Source organism: Pan paniscus, chromosome 7, assembly GCF_029289425.2.
Source record: "Pan paniscus chromosome 7, NHGRI_mPanPan1-v2.0_pri, whole genome shotgun sequence".
Lineage (NCBI taxonomy): Eukaryota > Metazoa > Chordata > Mammalia > Primates > Hominidae > Pan > Pan paniscus.
The window spans coordinates 116464488-116491386 of NC_073256.2; the positions used below are offsets into that span (position 1 = coordinate 116464488).

At 36.0% G+C, this 26899-nt stretch overlaps 1 protein-coding gene across 5 annotated transcripts in view; it reads left to right on the forward strand.

Annotated features, from left to right (window-relative positions):
* Positions 1–26899, forward strand: part of VPS13B (vacuolar protein sorting 13 homolog B) — an 868795-nt gene that overhangs the window by 100656 nt on the left and 741240 nt on the right. For all 5 annotated transcript variants that reach the window (XM_055116771.2, XM_063606452.1, XM_057303059.2 and 2 more), the window contains exons 7-12: positions 503–677; positions 5965–6233; positions 19393–19488; positions 19777–19899; positions 20358–20495; positions 21426–21513. In XM_055116771.2, coding sequence (XP_054972746.2) covers positions 503–677; positions 5965–6233; positions 19393–19488; positions 19777–19899; positions 20358–20495; positions 21426–21513 — 889 coding nt within the window. The remainder of the gene's footprint in view (positions 1–502; positions 678–5964; positions 6234–19392; positions 19489–19776; positions 19900–20357; positions 20496–21425; positions 21514–26899) is intronic.

Below are 26899 nucleotides of genomic sequence, written 5' to 3' on the forward strand. Positions count from 1 at the left end.
ACTAGTCTTTTCCCCAGTTAACATATGGTTTTAGGATGTATATGTATTCTTTATGGTTAATAAACCTGGAAAGAATGATTAGAGTTTCACTAAAATGACATAAAATTTTTATTATTCTTGGTTTTGACAGATTGTTCTGTTTTTTGAGGATAATACTGTTATTCTCTTAATGTTATAGAGTAGCTATTTGGTTATATAACTAACTTTGTTTCTGGAATAGTAATCTGGAAATCTAGTGTGATTATACCTTCTCACTATTAATTCCATTTGTATGTACATCATTTGGTTTAATATCGTTTCTATCTAACGTGTATTGATCATCATAGCAAAATTTACTTAATTCCTAAGATCTTAGAGTAAGTATTGTTTTGATTTAAGTATTAAAATGTTTGGAGCATTTCTTTTATGTTATGCCATTTAAAGACTTTAAAACATTTCTTTATGTAAAAAATACTCTTTTTAAACATGCATTTGTTGGTGTTATGTCTTTTTCAAAATGCAGATTCATACTTTAGTGGAAAGTTTGAAACTTTCTATCACAGATCAACAACTGCCTATGTTTATTCGTATAATGCAACTTGGAATTGCTCTTTACTATGGAGAAATAGGCAATTTTAAAGAAGGCAAAATAGAGGACCTTACTTGTCATAATAAAGATATGCTAGGAAACATTACAGGTAATGTAAAACTTTATTAAACAAAAACTTTATTTTAAGACTATTATATTTTACCATTGGGAAACTTTAAAAAATGTATTAGATTGAGTTTTACAGTATTCTAACGAGATGGGCTGATTGTTTTTTGGTTGTTTTACACTATTTTAATTTTTTTGTTTGTTTTGTTTTGAGACGGAGACTAGCTCTGTTGCCTGGGCTGGAGTGCTGTGGTGCAATCATGGCTCACTGCAACCTCTGCCTCTCAGGTTCAGGCAGTTCTCTTGCCTCAGCCTCCCAAGTAGCTGGGATTACAGACATGCACCACCACGCCTGTGTAATTTTGTATTTTTTTTTTTTTTAGTAGAGATGGGTTTTCACCATGTTGGCCAGGCTGGTCTCAAACTCCTGACCTTGTGATCTGCCCACCTCAGCCTCCCAAAGTGCTGGGATTACAGGCATGAGCCACTGTGCCCAGCCTACACTACTTTAATTTTATCTACATGCTGGATAACATTCTGATTTTCTCCTATATGTTAAAAATAACTTCTATATTTATAATAGATATAAGTGTTCAGAATGTACTACTTATTTATTTATGAATGAGGGTTTTGCTCTGTCACCCAGGCTGGAGTGCAGTGGCATGATCATGGGTCACTGCAGCCTCGACCTCCCAGGCTCAGGTGATCCTTCTACCCCAGCCTTCCAAGTAGTTAGGGCTACAGGTACATGCCACCATGCCTGGGTAATTTTTGCATTTTTTGTAGAGACAGGGTTTTGCTATGTTGCCCAGGCTGGTGTCAAACTCCTAGGCATAAGCTATCTGACCGCCTCAGCATCACAAAGTGCTGGGATTACAGGCATGAGCCACCATGCCTGACCCAGGATATACATTTGATAAAAGTTGAAGTAGTATATCTCAAGATTTCCTAGTAAATAATAGTATTGGTAATTTTTCTGCAAAAGTTCACTTAAGTTGAATTGAGTTATTTTAGTGCTGTTAATTAATGAAATGTATACTTCATTGAAGGATATGTAATGTGGGAAAATACAGAAATCATTTTGATGTATTTCTTTCCCTTAGAATTTTAAGATAAAATGGGACAGATAGACATGTCAGTAGTTAGTTAAGTATGATGAATGGTAGAATGGCAGAAAGTTTGATAAATATCATGAATGATCTGATGTAGAAAGATGAAAGGAATGACTGATTTCAACTTGGTATTGGGCCTGAGACTCAGAAAGTTTTCAGGTGATTAATTTCCATAGATAAAGCCCTAAGAGAAGGGCATTTAAAACTTAGGGGCAAATAACCCAATTAAAAATGGGCAAAGAGACATTTCTCCAAAGAAGGTAAACAAATAGCAAACAAGCAAATCAAAACCTCAGTGAGATACCACTTCACAGGTACTAGATGACTATAATAAAAAAAATACAAAATAACAGGTATTGGTGAGGATGTGGAGAAACTGGAACTCATATAAGTTGTTGGGAGTGTAAAATGGTATAGTTGCTTTGGAAAACAATATGGCAGTTCTTCAAAACGTTAAACATAGAGTTACCATGTTGACCCAGCAATTCCATTCCTACGTGTATATCAAGAGAATTGATAACATATGTCCATGTAAAAACTTATATATGAAATGTTCATGGTAACATATTCATAGTAGCCAAAAACTGGACACAATTGAAATGTCTGTCAACTGATGAATGGATTATCAAATTATGGTATATTCATACATTGGAGTATTATTTAGCTGTACAAAAAAATGAAATACTGATACAGGCTACAGCATGGATGAACCTTGAAAGCATTATCTTAAGTGAAAGCAGCCAGTCAAAAGATAATACATATGATATGATTCCATTAGAAATGTTCATAATAGGCAGTTCTGTAGAGGCAGGAAGTAGATTAGTAACCAGGAGTTGAGAGGAGGAGAGAATGACTGCAAATAAATAGGTTTCTTTTTGGAATGATGAAAATGTTCTAAAATTAGATAGTGGTGATAGGAGCAAAACTTGTGACTATTAAAAAAATCCCACTGAATTGTACACCTTTAAATGTTGAATTTTATGCTATTTAAACTTTATCTCATTAAAAAAATCTTACTACCTTAAAGCATAGAGAACGACATTAATCAGAGTATGTAGATATAAAACATACCTTTATTTCACACTAGAGGGTAAATTTTTGTTAGAAAATGCACTGCTGAGACAGAAACAGTGTCTTATACCTGGAACAAACATAACATGTAGAAGATACTTGATTTATTTTTTTCCAACTTGACAAATTTCAAATATATGGAAAAGCTGTGAGAGTTATTATAAGGTGAACACTCACAGACTTATCATCTAGAGTCTTCTATTGATATTCTGTTACAATTGCTTCATCACATATTGGTTCATCTAACATCCCTTTCCCTATTTATCAATACGATTGTTTTTGATGCCTTTCAAATTAAGTTACATACATTGGTACACTTTACCCCTAACCCTCAGCTGCCTGTTGTTATCTAGAGTTTCTACTAAGTGGTGGGTCTTTTTATTTTTTTTGGAGGTTAAATCTCCAAAGTAAAATTCAATGAGTTTGAGAAATACATACACCTGTGTGATGCAAAACACTCATCAAGATATAGGTCATTAACATCTGAGATAGTTTCTTATGCCCCTTTCTAGTCATCCCCCTTTCACCTGCCTGCCTCCCCGCGAGAAAACACTGTTCTGAAGTTCCTTAAAACTGTAGATTTAGTTTTGCTGATTCTAGAATTTCATATAAATGGAAACACTCAATATGTATAAAAGGCTTCTTTCATTAAGCATAGTGTGTTTGGTATTTATCTATGTTGTTGCATGTAGCAGTCGTTCTTTCCTTTTCATTGCTACATACACTGTATGAATATACCATGTGAATATACTATAGTTTATTTTACCATTCACTGTTTGATGGACACTTGGGCTGTTTTTCGTTTTTGGCTATTATAAATAAAGCTTTCATAGATATTTTTGTACAAATTTCACGTAGACGTGCTATTCTTTCTCTTGGGTAAATACTTAAGAGTGGAATTATATGTTTAGTTTTCAAAGAAACTTCCATAACTTTTTTCAATGTGGTTGTACCATTTTATATTCCTATCAACAATGTGTGAGAGTTGCAGTTGGCCTACATCCTTGCTAACATTCAATGGTGTATTTTTTCACTTTTTTGCCATTGGGATGAGTGTGTTGTGGTATCTCATGGTTTTTTAATTTGCATTTTTTGATGGCTAATTATTTTGAATTTTTAATGTGATTATCGGCCTTTATCTGCCTTTGTGAAGTATGTGTTAAATATTTGTCCATTTAAAGCTTTTTTGTGTCTTTTTAAAATTTTATTTTACTTTATATATTTATTATTTATTTATTGACATAGTCTCACTCTGTTGCCTAGGCTGGAGTATGATGGCATGATCATAGCTCACTGCAGCCTTGAACTCCTGGGCTCAAGCAATCCTCCAGCCTCAGCCTCCCGAGTGGCTGGGTGGGACTACAGGTGCACGACACTGAGTGTGGCTGATAAATTTTGTTTTGTTTTGTTTTTGGTTGAGGTGGGGGTCTCACTTTGTTGCAGTAGGCTGTTCTTGAACTCCTGGCTTCATGTGATTCTCCCATCTCGGGCTCCCAAAGTGCTGGGATTATAGGAATGAGCCAGTGGGCCCAACACGGTTTGCACCTTATATAAAACTTATTCTGAACTACAATGGCTTAAGTGTCTTGGTACTGTTATTTTAGTTACTCTAGTTAATTCTTATTAAGCCTTTTCCTTCTCAGGTGAAAGAAGGTAAACATTCGTAACCTATAAATATAGAATGTTCCAAGAGTCTCCTGTCATAAGAGTTTAAAAAGTTATAAAGCTTTTTGAGTAAGAAAACCTGTAAGGATGTTATTTAAAGATTTAAAGGAGTATGTGTATTTATAGATTTATCAATGGAGAGTAGATATGAGTGAATATGCTGGAGACTAATGTTTTTTTTTGTTTGTTTGTTTTTTGTTTTTAGACAGGGTCCAGGGTCTTGCTCTGTCACCCAGGCTGCAGTGCAGTGGTATGAAACATGGCTCACTGCAACGCCTGCCTCCTGGATTCAAGTGATTCTCCCACCTCAGCCTGCCAATTGCTGGGACCATAATGGGTGCACACCACCACACCCAGACAATTTTTTTGTATTTTTAGTAGGGACAGGGTTTCACCATGTTGCTCAGGCTGGTCTCGAACTCCTGAGCTTAGGTAATCTGCCCACCTTGGCCTCCCAAAGTGCTGGGATTACAGGTTTAAGTCACCGATCCTGGCCCCTATGAATTTTACACCCGGACAGTTTTTTTGTATTTTTAGTAGGGACAGGGTTTCATCATGTTGCTCAGGCTGGTCTCAAACTCCTGAGCTCAGGTGATCTGCCCACCTTGGCCTCCCAAAGTGCTGGGATTACAGGTGTGAGTCACTTCTCCTGGCCCCTATGAAATTTTTAAAAAGTAATTTTTTTTTCTAAATTTCATGATGCCTCTTTTGTTTATATTGCTATAATTATATTAAAGGACTTTGATGGAGTTTGTCTTTACAAAGGTGGCATAAATTAAAGAGTAGTTGGAATCTAAATCTTTGGTCTGCCAGTTTGTAACCAAATAAAATTTCTTGGCTATAATTTTTTCAGCTGTACAACAGGAAAGGTATAACATATCTTACTTGCTAGTAAGAAAGAGGCCCCAACATTATTATTTTTCTTAACTACATATAAAAGTCGTTTTATTCTAATATTTGCTTTCATTTTTGGGATAATTCTTGTTTGGGCAGGGGAGCATTTTGCCTAGAAGCACTTGCCATTTTTTTTTTTTTCCTCCATGGGTGCTGATCAGGAAATGAAGAATGTTTCTTGGGTCTTTGTGGTATTATGTTTCTGAGAAAAGTCAGTTTTTCAATATATCAGCCTTATTTTTGAGAGGTAGGTTTTTGTTGTTGGTTTAAAACATTCATGAGCGATGTTAAAGAATTAATTTATTATTTGTCTTTATCAAATACAGTTAAAAGTTATGTGCAGTTGATAAACTACTTTCCACATCACATTAACCGTAACCTACTAAAGGAGAATGATACGGTACAACATACAGAAAGTTGAGAGTCATAATGCTAAATTATTGGTTTCAAATAGTAATAATCACTGTATCATTTGTTTATACTTTATATTAGAAGGATATGGGAGGAAAAATTTTAAAGGATGTCTATTTCTATTCTCTTAGTTAAATCCTTTTGACTTATTTAAAATGACTTAATTTTAATTGATAGGTTCTGAAGATGAAACAAGAATAGATATGCAATATCCTGCTCAGCATAAAGGTCAAGAGTTATATTCACAGCAAGATGAGGAGCAGCCACAGGGATGGGTGTCATGGGCCTGGTCCTTTGTGCCTGCAATTGTGAGTTATGACGATGGCGAGGAAGACTTTGTTGGGAACGATCCTGCATCAACCATGCATCAACAAAAAGCACAGACTTTGAAGGATCCTATTGTTTCTGTAGGATTTTATTGCACAAAGGCAACGGTGACTTTCAAAGTAGGTCTTTTCTCTTGCTGTTTATATCTCTAGCAACTTTAATGCTTAAATTTGGATTGTTAGTACAATTCTAGCTTTATTCAAGTTTGTTTTGCATTCAGTAGATGTGAGATAGAGTCTAACAGTTCTTACTTCATAAAATTACATGGCTCCTCCACTTGAAATCTTTGAATTCTGATCCCTTCCTGTCTTAGGGCATTCTCCACATTTCTTTTTTATTAGCTTCATGGATAGTTGTTTGCCCTATTGAATCATTCAGTTGGTGTACAAACATGCCTTAATATTGTCATTAAAAAAGAAAGGAACAGCAAAAATTTTCCCGTGAATTCTTTTACCTGTCAGGTACGGTTTCATTTCTGTGCTCTCCTTTGTAACAATCATAACAATCTCTCTCTCTCTCTTTTTTTTTTTTTTTTTTGAGACAGGGTCTGACTCTGTTGCCTAGGCTGGAGTGCAGTGGTGCAATCACAGCTCAGTGCAACCTCTGCCTCCCGGGCTCAAGACATCCTCTCACTTCAGCCTCCTGAGCAGCTGGGACTACAGGCACGTGCCACTGTGCCCAGCTAATTTTTTTTTTTTTTTTAATATTTTGTAGAGTTGGGGTTTTGCCATGTTTCCCAGGCTGGTCTCGCTCCTAGGCTCAAGCGTTTTTCCCCCTTCGGCCTCCCAATGTGCTAGGATTACAGGTGTTAGCTATCACGCCCAGCCTCATAACAAATTTTTTTTTTAAAGGATTGTTTACATATAATTATCTCTTTCCTCATCTCTTTCGCTTTTCAAGACAAAATTGTTAACTAGGTCCTCTTCTAGCTATTTTTCCAGCAGTATTTAACATAACTTGACGACTTCCTCCATTAACATAATGCATGTAAAATACCTGTTCTCATCTATACAAAAATATATATGATATATACAAATATGTGTATGTCTAGGTTAAAGAATAATAAAGTAAATACCCCTTTACTTGAAGAAATATAAAATTATGCCAGGCATGGTGGCTCACATCTGTAATCCCAGTACCCCTGCACTTCAGCCAAAATAAATATAAAATTGCTAGTAGCTTTGATCCCCCATGTGTTCTTCTTCGATCATATTTTACCTTCTCTTCCTCTCACATATAACCCAAACTTAATTTTTGAGTTATTTGTTTCCTGGACTTTTATAATGCTATTACCATACATGTAGTATTCCTGAATAATATCTTAATTCATTCAACAAATATTTTCAATGCCAGCTGTGTCTAAGCATTGTTTTGTCTCCAGAGATACCAGAGTGAACAGATATAAATTCCTGCTTTTTCAAGCTTAAATTGATATTATAAACAAATAACATATATATTGTGTTCATTGAATATAAAGGTTAGGTAGAAAAATCAAGTGGGGGCCAGACGTGGTGGCTCACGCCTGTAATCCCAGCATTTTGGGAGGCCGAGGCGGCCAGATCACCTGAGATCTGGAATTCGAGACCAGCCTGACCAATATGGAGAAACCCCATCTCTACTAAAAAAAAAATTACCCAATTAGCTGGGCGTGGTGACGCATGCCTGTAATCCCAGCTACTCGGGAGGCTGAGGCAGGAGAATTGCTTGAACCCGGGAGGTGGAGGTTGTGGTGAGCTGACATTGTGCCATTGCACTCCAGCCTGGGCAACAAGAGCGAAACTGTGTCTCCAAAAAAAAAAAAAAAAAGAAAAGAAAAAGAGAAAGAAAAATCAAGTGGGAAGAGGAATAGTGAGTGCTTTCACCAGAGGGGATATTATGCAGTTTAAAATGGGATGATCAGGGAAGGCCTTATTATGAAGGGAATATTAAAGCAAAGACCTGTGAAAGAGGAAGCCTTATTGATATGTGAGAATGAACATTCCAGTAATAACAAATGTAAAGGCACCAGAGTTCAAGAAACAGCAAGGAAGCCAATGGGGCAGTAGTGTCATGAGATATCATGAATGAATGTGGTATGAAAGATAAGAGGGGTGATGAGGTTTGGAGTGGTTCACAAGTTGTAAACTGTGTAGATCATTTTTAGGACTTTGTCTTTTATTCTGAGTGAGATAAACAATATTTGGCCAGTTTTTAGAAGAATTATATGATCTGGGTTATATTTTAATCTGGATCACTGTGGCTGCTGTGTTGAAAGCAAAAGTAAGGAAAAGAAATAGATAGGAATGCAATTTTCAAGCAAGAGATGGTAATGACTTGGACTAGGGTGATAGCAAGTGGAGGTGATGAAAAATGATTGTGTTTTGGATGTGTTTTGAAGGTCAAATAGGCAGAATTTCCTGATAGATTTTATTATGAGACATGAATGAAAAAAAAAGGATGATCCAAGGATGGCTCTTAAACAACTAGAAGAGTTGAGCTGTGACATTTTGAGATGACTGGGATTGGGAGAAGACTAGATTTGAGATGAAGATGAGGAATTTAGTTTTGGATAGGTTTAAGATGCCTGCTGTATATTTAAGTAGAGTAACTTAGTGGAGAGTTGGATATATGGATCTAGAATTCAGATTAGAAATTTGCCTAGGTGCATATATTTGATAGTCATGATCATATTAAGACTGAAATTAGTGTAGAATAGAAAAAAGAGGTTCTAGAGCCAAGCTCTGGGGCACTGTGATGATAAGAAATTGGAAAGATGAGGAAGAAATAGCAAGGGAAGCTGAGAATAAGTGATCAATATTGTAGGCAGAAAACCAAGAGACTGGAAGGTAAGTACCATAAAGGTTTTAAAGAGGAGGGAATAGATTATTTGTAAGAATGGATCCTTGGATTTGACAATGTGGAAATTACTGGTGATTTTGAGCAGAGCAGTGATATGACACTGTTAGAATCTTTGCTGGAGTTGATTAAAAGCAAATGGGAAGACTGGTAGAAATGTAAAATAGTGCGTCTGCTGTGGAATATAGTTTGGTGGTTCCACAAAAAATTAAACATAGAATTACCATATAATCTAGCTATTTTATTTCTAGGTATGTACTCAAAAGAATAAAAAACTGGTATTCAAACAAATTGGTGAACATAAATGTTCACAGTAGCACTATTCAGTAATCTCCCAAAATGGAAACAATCCATATGTTCATCAGTGGATGAATGAATAAACAAATTGTGGTATATACATACAGTGGAATAATATTCAGCCATAAAAAAATGAAATTTTGGCCAGGTGTGGTGGCTCATGCCTATAATCCCAGCACTTTGGGAGGCTGAGGTGGGTGGATCACAAGGTCAGGAGTTCGAGACCAGCCTGGCCAACATGTTGAAACCCCATCTCTACTAAAAATACAAAAAGCTGGGCGTGGTGGTGGGTACCTGTAATCCCAGCTACTCGGGAGGCTGAGGCAGGAGACTCACTTGAACCTGGGAGGCGGAGGTTGCAGTGAGCTGAGATAACGCCATTGCACTCCAGCCTGGGCAACAAGAGCAAGACTCCGTCTCAAAAAAAAAAAAAAAAAAAAAAGGAATGAAGTTCTGATGCATGCTAAACATGAATGAACCTGGAAATCTCTATGCTGGATGAAATAAGCCAGACACAAAAGGACAAATATTTTATGATTCCACTTAGATGATGTTCTCTAGAGGGACAGAACTAATAGGCTATATGTATGTATGAAGGGGAGTTTATTAAGGAGAGTTGACTCACATGATCACAAGGTAAAGTCCCATGATAGGCCGTCTGCAAGTTGAGGAGCAAGTAAGCCAGTGATGGATCAGTCGGAGTCCCAAAACCTCAAAAGCAGGGAAGCTGACGGTGCAGCTTTCAGTGTGGGCCAAAGGCCTGAGAGCCCCTGGCAAACCACAGGTGTAAGTCCCAAAGTCTAAAAGCTGAAGAACTTGGAGTCTGATGTTCAAGGGCAGGAAGCATCCAGCACAGGCGAAAGATGAAGGCCGGAAGACTCAGCAAGTCTAGTCCTTCCACATTCTTCTGCCTGCTTTATCCTAGCTGTGCTAGCAGCTGATTAGATGGTGCCCACCCAGATTGAGGATGGGTCTGCATCTCCCAGTTCACTGACTCAATTGTTAAACTCCTTCGGCAGCACCCTCATAGACACACCCAAGAACAATACTTTGCAGCCTTCAGTCCAATCAAGTTGACAGTCAGTATTAACCATCACAGATGAGGTATTTAGAATATGCAAAATCACAGAAACAGGAGTAGAATAGACATGCTAGAGGCTGTAGGATACAGGGGAGTTGAGTTAGTGCTTAATAGGTTCAGAGTTTCTGCCTAGTATGATGTAAAAGCTCTGCAAAAATATAGTGGGGATAATTATGTAATATTTTGTACTAAATGCCACTGAATTGTATATTGACAAGTGGTTAAAACTATAAATTATATTATGTATATTTTATGCAAAAGGACAGATAAAAATGCAAATGGTAGTCGAGTAATTGTTGAAGAGTACAGAAAACTCTTTCAAGACAGTTTTGTTATAAAGAGCACAGAAATGGGGAAATAGCTGGTTGGGGTTGTGGAGCTAAAGACTTTTTTTTTTTTTAAAGGTGCAGGTAATTATAGCATGTTTGTTTGGTGATATGAGTGATCTAATAGAGAGGAAAAAATCAATATAGGCAAGAGGGGGAGAATTGGCTGGAGTAATATTCTTGAGTGGATAAGAGGGCTTGGCACCTCTTGTAGAGATGGAAAGTCTGATGACCTCTAATGGGACAATAGGTCATTAATTCATGATAGCAGGAAAGAAAGCAATGTGATCTTGCACCCACATAAGTGGTTTGGTAGAAAAGGTGGTAGCGGTTTTTGAAAGTTCTCTTCGGATTATTTTTTTCTTTAAATAGTTCTCTTAACTCAGAGTAAGCATGGGGAAGGAGGAGAAGCTTTGAGGAAAGGGAAGAAGGTATAAAATTGTCATCTTGGGGAGGATGAGGAGTAATGGCCTTTGAATATGTATGTTCACTAGGGACACTAAGGACCTACTACACAAAAGTGATCATGAATTTGAAGATATACCAGTCGTTGTGGTTGTATGTATTTTTCTGGTCATATTCTGCTGCTTTAGTTAGGGTGATGGTGAAAATAATCTGGAGGACAAGATCAATGCAGAAGAGGTGGTCAAAAAACTGAGAAATCAGACTTTTGGAATGATCATCTCTCTGGATATTGAAATCACCAAGGATTATGACAGTGGTAGTGTGGGACTGAATCCAAAATTAAATCTTCAGACAACTAGTAGAATGATGTGGGATTGATTTATGAGTCTAAGAAAGAGGGATAATGGGTCTTACAGTCTGTTCCATATATTTTGCTATATTTTGAACAATGCTGATGTAAATGTTCTGGTACAGATCTTCTGACATATATATGTGGAAGAGTTTCTTTGGGATATACTTCTTTTTCTTTAAAAATGTTATCGCCAGGCACAGTGGCTCATGCCTATAATCCCAGCACTTTAGGAGGCCAAAGCAGGCGGATCACTTGAGCCCAGGAATTCCAGACCAGCCATGCACATATGGTGAAACTCTGTCTCTACAGAAAAATACAAAAATTAGCTAAGCAGGATGGTGTGTGCCTGTAGTACCAGATACTTAGCAGGCTGAGGTGGGAGGATTGCTTGAGCTGGAGGGGTGGAGGTTGAATTGAGCTGAGATCATGCCACTGCCACTGCAGCCTGGGTGACAGAGCGAGACCTTGTCTCAAAAAAAAGAAAAAAAAAAAGAAAGAAAAGAAAATTATATCTGGGTTACCAGGGACTTTTTTGTAGTCGTTTTTGGTGCTTCTCCTCTTCTGTATGACCTTTAAATGTTGGCATATAGGGCTTGGTCTTTGACCCTCTCTTCTTTTCTATCTACAAACTCCCAAGGTGATATAACTCCATCATGATATAGATGCTGATAGACTACCAAATTTGTGTCTCCACTTTTCACTTTTCCCTGAGCTCTAGAATTCAACTGCCAATGTTATATTTCCACTTTCATATCTGATTGATACTTAACACATACAAACAGAACTCTTGATTTTTCTTTGCAGTTGTGCACCCCCACCCCCACTATTTTACCTTTCATTAAATTGCAACATTATCTACTAATTTGCTCAGGCGTAACATTTATCAGTATCTTTTCTTCTCCCACCACATCTAATCAGTCAGCATGTTCTGTCAGCTGTACCTCTAGGATGCAGTCATTTCTCATCAGCTTTATTGCAACTTACAGACCAGTAGTTTTCAAACTTTTTGATCTCAAGGCTCCAGGAAACCTTTGCATTCTTAAAAATTATTGAGAACTCTGAGGAGTTTTGTTTATTCAGATTACATCTACTCATATTTATTGTATTAGAAGTTAAAACAAATCTTAAGAATATGTATATATTAATTTATTTTAAAATGAATTTATTATATGTTGATGTGAATATCATTTTATAATAAAAGTAAAATTACTGTATTTTGAAAGGTAAGAAGGGACATGCATTGGTTTTATTTTTGTAAATATCTTGAATGTCTGGCTTAGTAGAAGATAGCTGAATTTTTGTGTCTGCTTCAGTATTTAGTCTGTTAGGACATGTTTTAATTAATGTATATGAATAACATCTAGCCTCACATAGATATTTATTTGGAAAGGAAGGGGTATTTTAATAGCCTTTTGAAAAATTGTGGATATTCCTTTTGATATTACACTAAAGCTCATTAAGTGGTAATTTTAAAAGGTTTGTTGGGCTGGGCATGATGGCTCACACCTGTAATCCCAGCACTTTGGGAGGCTGAGGTGGGCGGATCATGAGGTCAGGAGTTCGAGACCAGCCTGGCCAACATGGAAACCCCGTCTTTACTAAAAATACAGAAATTAGCCTGGTGTGGTGGCAGGCGCCTGTAATCCCAGCTACTTGGGAGGCTGAAGCAGGAGAATTGCTTGAACCTGGGAGGTGGAGGTTGCAGTGAGCCAATATCGTGCCATTGCACTCCATCCTGGGTGACAGAGCAAGATACTGTCCCCCCCAAAAAAAAAAAAAAAAATTTGTTGTTTCTTCAGCACTTAGAAATTGCCTGGTATGTTTTCTACAAATATTTATTTTTTGAATAAGTATGTGCATCCATCCATTATCCATACATCTGCCCACCTTTTCATCTGCTTTTCAGTTTACAAAAATTTATGGACTCATTTTTCAGGTTTTGTTTCCTCTCCAATTTCATTTTTTGTGGGTTTATTATTTCATGTCTGCATTTTTGTAAAGGAGATAAACCCATGTGAAATGAGCTAAACTTTTGAAATAGTGGTATAGGTATTATTCCAGGCAACTTGTTACATTGTGGGGTTGTAGCAGTGGGAAAAAAAAAAGTTTCTGTTCCCATGGTTTTAAATTTAGCGTAGATTTTCTTTGTATTAGTACTAAAGCTACACAATTTATAACTACAACAGATGGCAAGTTATAAAATACTTTAAGATAGCCGGACGCAGTGGCTCACACCTGTAATCCCAGCACTTTGGGAGGCTGAGGCGGGCGGATCATGAGGTCAGGAGTTCAAGACCAGCCTGGCCAATATGGTGAAACCCTGTCTTTACTAAAAAAAAAAATTTACAAATAAATATTAAAGACTTTTCTACTTAAGATAATTCAATATTTTCTAATATGACAAAAGTTGAAAAATATAGAGAATAAATTTCAACTAAAGTTTGTGTCATAGCTTGATTGCTTTAATTTTTTAAAGTTTGGGCGAAAATTATAATGCATATATTAGCTGTACTATTTTAACATCATTATTCTCAGTTCTACTGAAAAAAATTATTTTTGTAATTGAATTCACTGATTTAGCATTGATTAAAGGGATAAGGATTCATCTTCAAAATTAAAATATAATAAAATAAGATATTAAAAATATAATAAAAAGGCAACTGTTGACAAATATTGTTGGATATGTTGTCAGTTTTTTTAATATCAAAAGTCCTGACATATAGCCTGGGCAACATAGTGAGACCCTGTCTGTACAAAAAATAAATAAATAAATTAGCAGGGCATGGTGGCGCTTGCCTGTAATCCTAGCAATTTAGGAGGCTGAAGTGGGAGGATTGCTTGAGTCCTGGAATTTGAGCTGCAATGAGCCATGTTTTCACCACTGTACTCTAGCCTGGGTGACCAAGCAAGACTGTGTCTCTTTAAAAAAAAAAAAAAAAAAAAGTCTGACATTTTGTAAAAAGAAAAAAAAGATATATTGTCAGTTTTAGATTGGAATAAAGCACTTATTTTTGTGGAAGATTGTGAGGGAAGTCAAGGATTACAAGTTAAGTACCGTCCTTTCTGGTGATTTTTTCCTGTTTAGTTTTAAATTTGAAATTATTCTGATATATTTCTGTTAACTTGATTGTTGAGAGGAATTATATTCAACGGGATCAGTCAAAATAGGCATTTATCCAACCTGGGCAACATAGTGAGACCCCATCTTTATAAAAAAAAAAATAGCCAGGTGTGGTAGTGTGCACCTGTAGTCCTAACTACTCCGGAAGCTGAAGTGGAAGGATTGCTTGAGCCCTGGAGGTTTTAGGCTGCAGTGACCCATGATCGTGCTACTGCACTGCAGCCTGGGTGACAGAGGAAGACCCTGTGTCAAAAACACAAACAAAGGCAAACAACAACAAAACAAAATAGACATTTGTGTATAAAATTTTTATAGACTTTTTGGGCAGTATTTGTCAATAGTTAATATATCTTTTTATAATTTTAGAACATTTATGTTTCTTAAAGTTTGCTCTTAGGGAAATACCTTGATATTAAGGAGGAAAGCATTAGAATTCATTGCTCAGCTTAGATTTGAAGAATGTTTGGAATTAATTTCTGGTTCATATTTTTGTTAAGAAAACAAGATCAGGTTTCTACATTAGCATTTTGAGCAGTTGATATCAGTCCAGCAAAAATCATGCCAAATTAAATCTAGCATTTTTCTAAGAATGTTTAAAATTATTCTTGTAATGTTCGAGTCCTTTTTTTTTTTTTTTTTTTGAGACAGAGTCTCACACTGTTGCCCAGGCTGGAGTGCAGTGGCGCAGTCTCGGCTCACTGCAAGCTCTGCCTCCCGGGTTCACGCCATTCTCCTGCCTCAGCCTCCCCAGTAGCTGGGACTACAGGTGCCCGCCACCATGCCCGGCTAATTTTTTGTATTTTTTTTAGTAGAGACAGGGTTTCACCATGTTAGCCAGGATGGTCTCGATCTCCTGACCTTGTGATCCGCCCACCTCGGCCTCCCAAAGTGCTGGGATTACAGGCGTGAGCCACCGCATGAGTCCTTTTAATCAATTAATTGCTTTTTCTCTATAATAATTGTAGACAGCTGAAGAGGGATCAATTTAAAAAATTCAAGTTTACTTCAGTAATCATTCTAGATTACAGAATTGTGCTTTAAAATAGCTACATTGTATATATCAGTACTAGAAACATCCAAGAAATAGGAGTCTACATTACATAAAAATATAAAATATAAAAAGCTTTATTATAAAGAATGAGAATAATTAGTTGATACTCAATATAGATAAGTCACTGTGCTTAAAATTGTAACTTTCTAGTTCAAGAACTTTTATTAGGCCTAAGTTAAATATTGGTTTTTTTAAAAATGTGAGCTTTGACTTTGCATTTAAAAGTGATGAATATATCTATGTCGTAAGAATGAGGGGAAGTAAATAATTGGCAAACACATGCTGAATACCTTTTTTAAAAAAGTAACCTTTTCTTTTTGGAATAATTTTAGAGTTACAGACAGGTTGCAAAGATAGTACAGAGAGTTCCTTTATGTTCTTTACCCAGTTTCCCTTATTGTTATGTTATCACAGTATATTTGTCAAAACTAAGAAGGCTTCATTGATGCATTACTGTTACATTTTGAACATTAATTGAATTTCATGATATCTTTTTTCTGTACCATGATTCAAACCAGGATACCATGTTGCATTTAGAATAGTACTTTTGTAAAATAATTTATTTAATTTTTGAAACATATAACTAATATGTTGTAAGCATCTGGGGAGTTAAGAATTTTTTGTTTTGTTAATATCTAGATTAGTACAGGTGTACCTCAGAGATATTGTGGACTTGGTTCCATACCACCACAATAAAGCGAATATAGCAATAAAGTGAGTCACAGAAATTTTTTGTTTTGCCTAATGCATAAAAAATTATGTTTGCACAATATTGTAGTTTGTTAAGTGTCCAACAGTATGTCTAAAACCACTATACATACCTTAATTAAAAATACTTTATTGTTAAAAAATGCTAACAATCATCTACACTTTCAGCAAGTCATAACTTTTTGCTGGTGGAGGGTCTTGACTCAGTATTGATGATTGCTGTCTGATCAGGGTGGTGGTTGCTAAAGGTTGGAGTGGCAGAGGCAATTTCTCAAAATAAGACAGCAATGAAGTGTGCCAAGTTAATTGACTCTTCCTTTCATGGAAGATTTCTCTGTAGCATGGGATGCTGTTTGACTGAATTTTACTCAGAGTAGGACTATTTTTTTTGAGACAGAGCCTACACTCCAGGCTGGAGTGTAGTGGTATGATTTTGGCTCACTGCAACCTCCGCCTCCCAGGTTCAAGCAATTCTTGCACCTCAGCCTCCTGAGTAGCTGGGACTGCAGGCATGCACCACCACGCTTGGCTAATTTTTGTATTTTTGGTAGAGATGGGGTTTCACCACTTTGGCCAGGCTGGTCTCAAACTCCTGGCCTCAAGTGATCCACCTGACTTCGCCTCCCAAAGTGCTGGCATTACAGGCATGAGCCACTGTGTCCGGCTTCAGAGTAGAACCTCTGTCGAAATTGAAGTCAGTCCTTTTCAAACACTACTGCTGCTTTATAGACTAAATATACAGAACATTCTAAATTCATCGTCATTTCAACAATGTTCCCAGCATCTTCACCAGCAGTAGATTCCATCTTCAGAAATCACTTTCTTTCTTTATCCATAAGAAGCCAGTCCTCTTCAGGTTCCACTTCTAAATCTAATTCTTTAGTAGTTACTTCCTCCACCTAAGTCTTGAATACCTCAAAGTCATCCAGGAGGGTTAAAATCAACTTCTTTCAAGCTCTTGTTAATGTGGATAGTTTGACCTCTTTCTATGAATCACAAATGTTCTTAATGGAATCTGGAATAGTAAACCCTTTCAGGAAAGTTTTTGATTTACTTTGCCTAGATCCATCAGAGGAATCACTATCTATGGTGGCTATAGCCTTACAAAATGTATTTCTTAAATAATAAGACTTGAACATCAACATTACTCCTAATCCATGGGCTGCAGAATGGATGTCATTTTAGCAGGCATGAAAAACAATATTCATCTCCTTGTATGTCTCCATCAGAGGTGTAGGGTGACCAGATGCATTGTCAGTGAGCAGTAATATTTTAAGAGGAGTCCTTTTTTTTGAGAAGTAGGTTTCCATAGGCTTAAAATATTTAGTAAACCATGCCATAAACAGATGTACTGTCATTCAGTCATTTTTTTTTCCATTCATAGAGCACAAGCAAAGTAGATTTAGCATGATTCTTAAGGGCCCTAGGATTTTCAGAATGGTAAATGAACACTATCTTCAACTTAAAGTTACCAGATATGTTAGCCCCTAACAAGAGCATCCGCCTGTATTTTGAAGCTTTGAAGCCAAGCACTGACTTTTCCTCTCTAGCTCAGATGACATCTTCTTCCAGGAGAAGGCTGTTTGGTCTGTGTTGAAAATCTGTTGATTAGTGTAGCCACTTTCGTTAATTATCTTAGCTAGGTCTTCTGGGTAACTGCGTGCAGCTTCTACGTCAACCCTTGCGCTTTTATGGTATGGAGACGTCTTTGTTCCATAAGGCTCATGAACAGACCTCTGCTACTGTCGGACTTTTCTCCTGCAGCTTTCTTATGTCTATTAGCCTACATAGAATTTAAGGGTTAAGGCTTTACTCTGGATTCAGCTTTGGCTTAAGGGAGTGTTGTGGCTAGTTCGATTGTCTATCCAGACCACTCAAAATTCCTCCATATCAACAGGCTGTTTTACTTCCTTATCACTTGTGTGTACAATTTTAATTTCCTTCAAGACTTTTTCTTTTGCATTAATGACTGGGCCAACTGTTTGGCTCAAGATGCCTATGTTTTGGCCTGTCTTGGCTTTTACATCCCTTCTTCACTAAGCTTAATCATTTCTAGCTTTTGATTTAAAGTGAGAGACAGGGACTCTTCCTTTCACTTAAATACTTAGACCATTGTAATATTACCAATTAGCCTAATTTCAATATTGTTCTGTCTCAGGAAATAGGCCCAAGGAGAAGGGAGAGAGGGGAGTGGCTAGACAGTGGAACAGTCAGAAGACACACATGTATCAATTAAGTTCTCAGTCTTAAATGGGCATGTTCATGGTGCCCCAAAATAATTCCAATAGTACTATCAAAGATAACTGATTACAGATCACCATAACAGATAATAATAATGAAAAATTTTGAACTATTGGGAGAATTACCAAAATGTGACACAGAGACACAAAGTAAGCACGTGCTATTGGGAAAATGGTGCTGATAGACTTGATTCATGTGGGGTTGCTACAGACTTCCAATTTGTAAAAAGTGCAATATCTGCGAAGTGAAATAAAGCAGAGTGCAATACAATGAGGTTCGCCCCTACTTCTTATCTAGCTGGCTTTCAATAAGTATTTGTTGCATGATTGAATGAGTCTATGAGATTTAGTAGGAAACATCTTTTGAAAAGAAATATGCTTGATTCTATTTCCTTCATAGGAACTAGAAAGAGCCTATTTTATCTTTTTGCATTTCATCAGCACTTTCTTTTTTATTTCAAATAGTGAGAAGTCTTGGAAATGACTGAAACTACACGTTGTTGAATGTTTTGTTGAATATAAAATGAACTGAGGTTATACTATATGTAAATTTTTGGCAGAATACATAAATGATTTTGTGAGTATGGGACTGTTATTGCACACAGCTTTCACTTTTTAAAACAATATTAAGAAGGAGTTTAAAAAGTATTTAAATTCTCTATATACGTTGAGACTAGCATATTCAACCTTTATACCATGGATAATCTGTTACAGCTGTTTTTGTTGCACCTGCTTTCCTGCTTAATATTTAAATTTCCTGAATCTTAAAATTGGCCTTGTTTTAATCAATTAATCATCATAATGACAATTTATTGCTCTTTAATACTAAATTTGATTTACTTAATATTCTTATATTTCTTAGCTCACAGAAATGCAAGTTGAGAGTAGTTATTACAGTCCACAGAAAGTAAAATCTAAAGAAGTATTGTGCTGGGAACAAGAAGGAACTACAGTTGAGGTAATCTTTCAATATTGAACCTGTATTTTTAAATATTTGGTTCTTTAATATTTTATAAATACCTGTTTTTATCAGATGTAGTGTATTTAAAAATACAAGTAAGATGTTTGTTTCTTATTTTAATAGAGTTTACTATCTCATAGATAGTATAAATAAATAGTATAGAATAAATTTAAAAATGACATAATTCTAAAGATGTTTAACTAATTTAGAGATTCTACAAGGAAAGCCTCTAACATTTTTATTAAATTCAATTTCTTAGTTCTAATGTTTCCTTTCGTCTTATAGGCCCTTATGATGGGAGAACCTTTCTTCGATTGCCAGATTGGGTTTGTTGGTTGCAGAGCCATGTGCCTTAAAGGAATTATGGGTGTTAAAGATTTTGAAGAGAATATGAATAGAAGTGAAACTGTAAGTCCGTTTCCTCCATCCTTTTTTGGATAGGATATAGGAATAATTAAGTGCTTACTGAAGTGTTTAACCATATAATATCTGTTAGACTATATATATCTCAGGCTTGAGAGAGGAGCTTTACTATTTCTCCCTGTGTTTCACCTGCCAGAAATTATAGATCTCAGGGGAGTTTAGAAAGTTGGTAGCACCTGACACCTGGACAGTAGTTCCAACTACTTTCTGATTCATGAATCTTTCTTCTTTTTTGTTCGTGGCAGTTATTTGGAGTTTCCTTTTGGTTTGTAAAAATGATCTTTGGCAAAATAGTCAATGAAAGTGGAGCAGCAGCATTCCTTATCTTTCTGTTTTAGTGATTTCTTTTGACTAGTAAATGGGCATCATAAAATCAAGGTTTTATTTTGTTTAACAGGCTAATGGTTTTTCTTCCCGTTTATAAATTTTGCATTTGTTTTCAGGAAGCCTGTTTCTTCATTTGTGGTGACAATTTGAGTACGAAAGGTTTCACATACCTTACAAATTCATTGTTTGATTACCGAAGCCCAGAAAATAATGGTACTCGCGCAGAATTTATCTTGGATTCAACTCATCATAAGGTTAGAGAATATATATTTGAACCAAATTCTAGGCTGTGTTTGGGTGGACACATTGTATGAATACTTGTGATTTCTAGCTTTCTTTTCAAATAATACCTTCTGAATGCTAATTGTTTATTAAAACATTTAGAATGCATTTATACAGTATACATGTAGAAATGTTTGAGGAGTGCACAGAGATCTTTTATTGAATATGTAAACATATTTTGCTTATTTATGCCCTGCTTCAAAAATAATCATGGAGGAAACATGTTGAATTACCTCTGTTAATTTTTGTTACTTTTAATGTGTGGGATTGATGTAAAGAAATGAGGAATTTACCTTTTTACTATGTATACTTCTTAGTGTTTTTTAAATGTAAGAATATATTAATATGTTTATGGAATATTAATACATTTATGAAATCAGTTAAAACTTCAGATAATTACCTGAAGATTAATGTAATAGGATAATTTACATTTTACTCTTTTTTATCAAGATTTACTTCCATTGTTAAAATATTTAATGTTGACTTGCATAATTAACATACATTTAGAATATTTCAGTATATCTTTAGTGTTTGAATTGTTTCATGATATGAAGTATTTAAGGATTAATTCTATTTGAGAGTATACATTATTAGACAGTTTTGTGATAGTGATAAAGGTCAGGAGTGTACTATCTCCTCCATTGTAGGTATTTATTAACTAGACATGATTAATAAAGTGGTCAAAATGTCTCATAAAAGTATGGATGTCTTTTTTGTGTGGTCTGTAATAGATGGAATATTACCTTTCTTAGAAGTAAATTCTTGGAATAACCTCTGTTCTTTTGGTCATCCTTTGTGTTGTTATACATTCTATATAAAGATATGTGTCTAACCTATCAAGCTTTAAACTCAAAAGTTTCTTTTATACAATGTTTATTCTGTTTGCATTGCTTCGTTGGCAGGAGACATACACTGAGATAGCTGGAATGCAACGGTTTGGGGCTTTTTATATGGATTACCTGTATACAATGGAGAACACTAGTGGCAAAGGTATTGGCTTCTTTCCTTTATGTTTGCCATTTCTTGAACAACTGAAACAAAGCCTTCCTCAGAATCAATTGGTCCTTGACTGGTTGTACTCTGCTACATAAGATTTATCTTCTAGTACTTTGGGTAGTGGTTTAATTTTAACATCATGTTAGAATTGTCTTAGATTCTTGCCATTTCAAATCTGTTCTTTATACAGCTGACTGAAGACATTTTGTATAACCTGTTAGAATTAGTTCTCATGTGTACCATATATTATGATTCTGATATATCAAATTTTATATTACATTAAATTTTTAAAAAGAATAAACCTTTTCTATTCTAAATACACTTTGAAGGTGATACTAATTTTTAATTAAAAAGAATGTGTTGTATCAATCAGAAAAATAGAAAATCTTCCAGAGACTTTAGATGTATATATTGTATTATTTTATTATGTACCTTATTATTGTATTATTTTCTATTTTTTGGAAATAAATGACATTTAAAACATTTCAACACTTTTTTTTTACTTCTATATCAATATATGATGTACTTACTATTTCAGTCTTTTTTATGTTGAAAAGTTAGCGAAAATAGGTTCACAGTTTTTTTTGGTGAATTTTTCATGTTTTATAAAAACGATTTCAGTGTATTAGGTGATATGTTAGGTACAGATGAATGCAATGAAAACCAAAGCATTTCCCAAAGAGCCAATAGGTGGTGTTGAACTAGGCATTTAAGTAAATGATTATAACGTAGCATGTTAAGAAGAGTAGTATAGAGAACTAGAAGAAGTGTGGGTAAAAAAAAAAAAAAATGACAACTTTTGCTTGTGAGATTGAAACTTCACAGAGTTGATCTTGAAGTAAATTTGTTTTTGATGAAGAAAGAAGGAAAGAGCAGTAAATTTCTGGCTTCTGCTTTTGGAATGGTTTCTAAATGTTGATGTTTTCATTGGTCAATCCTTAATTTCTTTCCCTAAACTTTCTCCCAAGTTAATTTCATTCTTTTCCATGGATTTAAGTACTTTCCATATGTTGTTGATACTCAAATTTGCATTTTATAGTCCAAAGTTCTCTAAGATTCAGAATTAAATATCCAATGCATACTTGACGTTTTTGCCTCTGTGTCTTTCAGATATCTCAAAACTGATTTTGTCCAAAATTGAGTTATTAATAAATATTCCTATGACCACTTACTACCTCTGCTTCTCTATTTTTAGGCTTCTCTTCTTTGAAAATCGTACTATCCTCTTCTTGTTGCTCAAGCCAGAAACCTGGGAGTCATCATGACACACTTTTTCCCTTGCTCCTAGCCATCTGGTCCACAGATGATAACAGTGGTATCACTGTTACCATATGGACTAGCATTTAGTTCATATGTACCATCATCTCTAGGTTCTAATATTTTTTTTTTTTTGAGACAGAGTTTTGCTCTGTTGCTCAGAGTGCAGTGTCATGATCTCGGCTCACTGCAACTTCTGCCTCCCTGGTTCAAGCGATTCTCATGCCTCAGCCTCCTAAGTGGCTGGGACTACAGGCATGCGCTGCCATGCCTGGCTAATTTTTGTATTTTTAGTAGAGATGGGGTTTTGCCATGTTGGCCAGGCTGGACTTGAACTCCTAATCTCAAGTGATCCATCCACCTTGGCTTCCCAAAGTGCTGGGATTATAGGCGTGAGCCACCGCACTCAGCCAGGTTCTAAAGCTTTCTTACTGGTCTTCCTGCTTTCATTGTAGTCCTATAGTTTCTACTGCAATCACAGGGATTTAATTCTCTGCTGATAATTTTCATGGGCCTGACATTGGTTTGTTTAAAAACAAAATTTAAATAGTTTACTAGATTCTGGTTTTGAGTTACTTGGTGGATAGTGATAACTATTAAGAAAGCTAAATAAGAGGAAAATTTTTGGAGGAAAAGATGAGTTTTGAGATAACTGTGGACATTGAAGTGTAAATATTCCTTAGCCAGTTATATATATGAAAGTGCAACTCAGAAGTCTTATGTTCTAATAGCATTGCAAATTATTGTAGTGTTGTAGTTGCCACTTGTAAACTGGTAGGTTTCCTCTTGTTCAATATAATGTCTTATGCATGTGCTGTGGATTCCATGTCTTGTGAGGAGGTGGAGTATGTAGTAGTTACCTTTTAAGCAAAGGAAACCTAGCACAGAACATCTTTATTTGTATATATGCCTCTCCTGCAGTTTTTAAAAGATAGAAACATGATTTATGTTTGTTAGATTGTTTATATATTACTTCTGAGAAGCCAGTAGTTTGTTAACTTTTGGGTTTTTCATATTTTTCACTTCCATGAATACTATACAGTGTTACAGATATTATAGTCCTTAACTTTTAAAACAAAATATTGAATATTACACATGTACAGAACAGCAAAGAATTTAAAACTGAACACCTGTGTATTCTCCACGCACACCAAGAAATAGGACATTGTTAGCATCCAGTAAGCCTCCTATGTGTTTCTTTTCTACCACACTCTGCCTCCTTTACTGGAGGAGATTGCTGTTTTGAGATTCATGAGAACCACTGTCTTGCTTTTGGTTTATCCCCATTTTACAGATGAGGAAACAGCAAACCCAATACAGGTAAAGTAACAAGAACCAAGATCATACACAGTATGTGGGATTTGAACCCAACCTATCCAGCTCTAGAGCCTACATTTATAACTACTCTGTTGATATTTCCTTTTTTTTTTTTTTTTTTTGTTTGTTTGAGACCGAGTCTTGCTCTGTCGCCCAGGCTGGAGTACAGTGTTGCAATCTCGACTCACTGCAAGCTCCGCCTCCCGGGTTCATGCCATTCTCCTGCCTCAGCCTCCCCAGTAGCTGGGACTACAGGCGCCTGCCACCACGCCTGGCTAACTTTTTGTATTTTTAATAGAGACAGGGTTTCACCATGTTAGCCAGGATGGTCTCGATCTCCTGACCTCGTGATCCACCCGCTTCAGCCTCCCAAAGTGCTGGGATTACAGGTGTGAGCCACTGCGCCTGGCCCTCTGTTGATATTTCTTTCTTTCTTGGTTTACCTGAAACAAGAAATTTGTAGAATTTTAAGTATTAATGAGCTAGGAAAAGTAATGAGTTCCTATAAGAGGATACTTGTAAATACTTAAAAAAAAAGCTTTATCTAAAACTCTTGTTTTTTTGTGACAACTTTTTTTTTGTTTCTATAGTCTACATTATCAAAAAGTGCCCTAAATTTTATTAAGTAAATATCTAAACACATATTGAGCCAATATTTTTACAGAGTTTGTAGTGAATCCTGATAGTTTGAAGGCAGATTTGATTTTGTATGTTTTAAGTAAGTTCATGGCAGTATTCTAATTAATGTAAGAAACTAGGCCGAGCGCGGTGGCTCATGCCTGTAATACCAGCACTTTGGAAGGCTGAGGCGGGCAGACCATGAGGTCAGGAGTTCGAGACCAGCCTGGCCAACATGGTGAAACCCCTTCTCTACTAAAAATACAAAAATTAGCCGGGGGTGGTGGCAGGCGCCTGTAATCCCAGCTACTTGGGAGGCTGAGGCAGGAGAATCACTTGAAACCGGAAGGTGGAGGTTGCAGTGAGCTGAGATCATACCACTGCACTCCAGCCTGGGCAATAAGAATGAAGCTCTGTCTCAAAAAAAAAAAAAAAAAAAAAAAGGAAGTAAATACAGTAATAAAGGAAGCTTCTATTATTTATTTTTCTTGTAATAAATGATAAAATAGTATCTTGTCCACATTATACTATGGCATATAAATAAAAATTAAGTTTCCTCTGCTACTATTTGGTATTGATGATAAGCTGCTGCTTCTCTTCTTCTCCTCCTTCTCCTCCTTTCTTCTTGCTGCTGCTGCTGCTTCCTCCCTCTCCTCCCCTTCTCTTCTCCTCCTCCCCTTCCTCCTCCTCCCCTTCCTCCTCCTCCCCTTCCTCCTCCTCCCCCTCCTTGCCTTCCTCCCCCTCCTCCCCGTCCTTCTCCCCTTCCTCACCCTCCTCCTCCTCCTCCTTCTCCTTCTTTGTGAGTATACTTTATGTAGTCATTTTTGTTTACAACTGAAACTCTGAAAAAATTAACATCTTTTGCCCATGAGCTTCTTATAGACACCAGTAAAAGTTTGAACCTTGTGTTCCACAAGATAAGCATCTTCTGACAATTATTTTACTTTTTTTATGGTACTTGAAAGCAAGTGATGTTTTAAAAACTAAATGGAAATATTTATTATTAATACAATTGTGTAAATATTTGTTAATGTTGTAATGACTACCTTTCTAGTCTTTTCTGTTTAAGGGGGTTATTACAAATGTTATGGACCCTAAAGTAGATAGCTGAAATTGTAATGTACAACAGGAAGATTTTGGAGATAACCAATTTTAGAGATACAATAGGAGATAAATCTGAAACAATTAAGTTATTGAACTGAAGGGCAAGAATTGAGAAAGAGTCTTGACTCTTAATAAGAGCAGCCAAACATTCAGGGAGCTGGAGTGGCCAGATGCATGAAAGGTGGGCACAAGTAAATAGCTGAAAATATATAGCTAAAAGCCAGTTGTGTTTTTACATTTCAGACAAGCCATGGTATCTAAATTTAAACTGCATTATATTCAGTTTTCATTATGGGGGGCATTGGCCTGTATTATTTTAGAGACAATTTTGTGTCTAAAAGAAGAGCCTTGTTATACAGTGACATCATTTAGGGAGTCTATTATCCCCTAAAGGACCCATAGCAGGGCATTTTTATTGCTTTTTGAGTATTTTGATTTGTAACCGAAGTTCTATCTTTAAGTTACCTCATTCTGTCTTACATGTAATTCTAGAAATGTAATGGTTTTAGCTATGAAAAGTAATGGTTTTGATGTGAATGGTATGTTATTTATACCTAATTCCTAATGTGAGTCAGTATTAATCATACATCTTACAAAATATGTATAAGATTAACTTTGTATGTTTTATTTGATGTGACATTGGGCTTATAGATTTTTACTTGTATTATATAGTCAACTTTAAAATAATCTTTGCACTAAGTCATCTGGTTAAAAATATGTGAGTAATAAATCTAATTAATTTTTGGCCAGGCGTGGTGGCTCACTCCTGTAATCTCAGCACTTTGGGAGGCCGAGGTGGGTGGATCATGAGGGCAGGAGATTGAGACCATCCTGGCTAACATGGTGAAAACCTGTCTCTACTAAAAAAAAAAAAAAAAAAAAAATTAGCCGGGCGTGGTGGTGGGCGCCTGTAGTACCAGCTACTCGGGAGGCTGAGGCAGGAGAATGGCATGAACCCAGGAGGTGGAGCTTTCAGTGAGCCGAGATCGCGCCACTGCACTTGAGCCTGGGTGACTGAGACTCTGTCTCAAAAATAAATAAATAAAAATCAATCAATCAATTAATCTAATTCATTTTTGTTCAT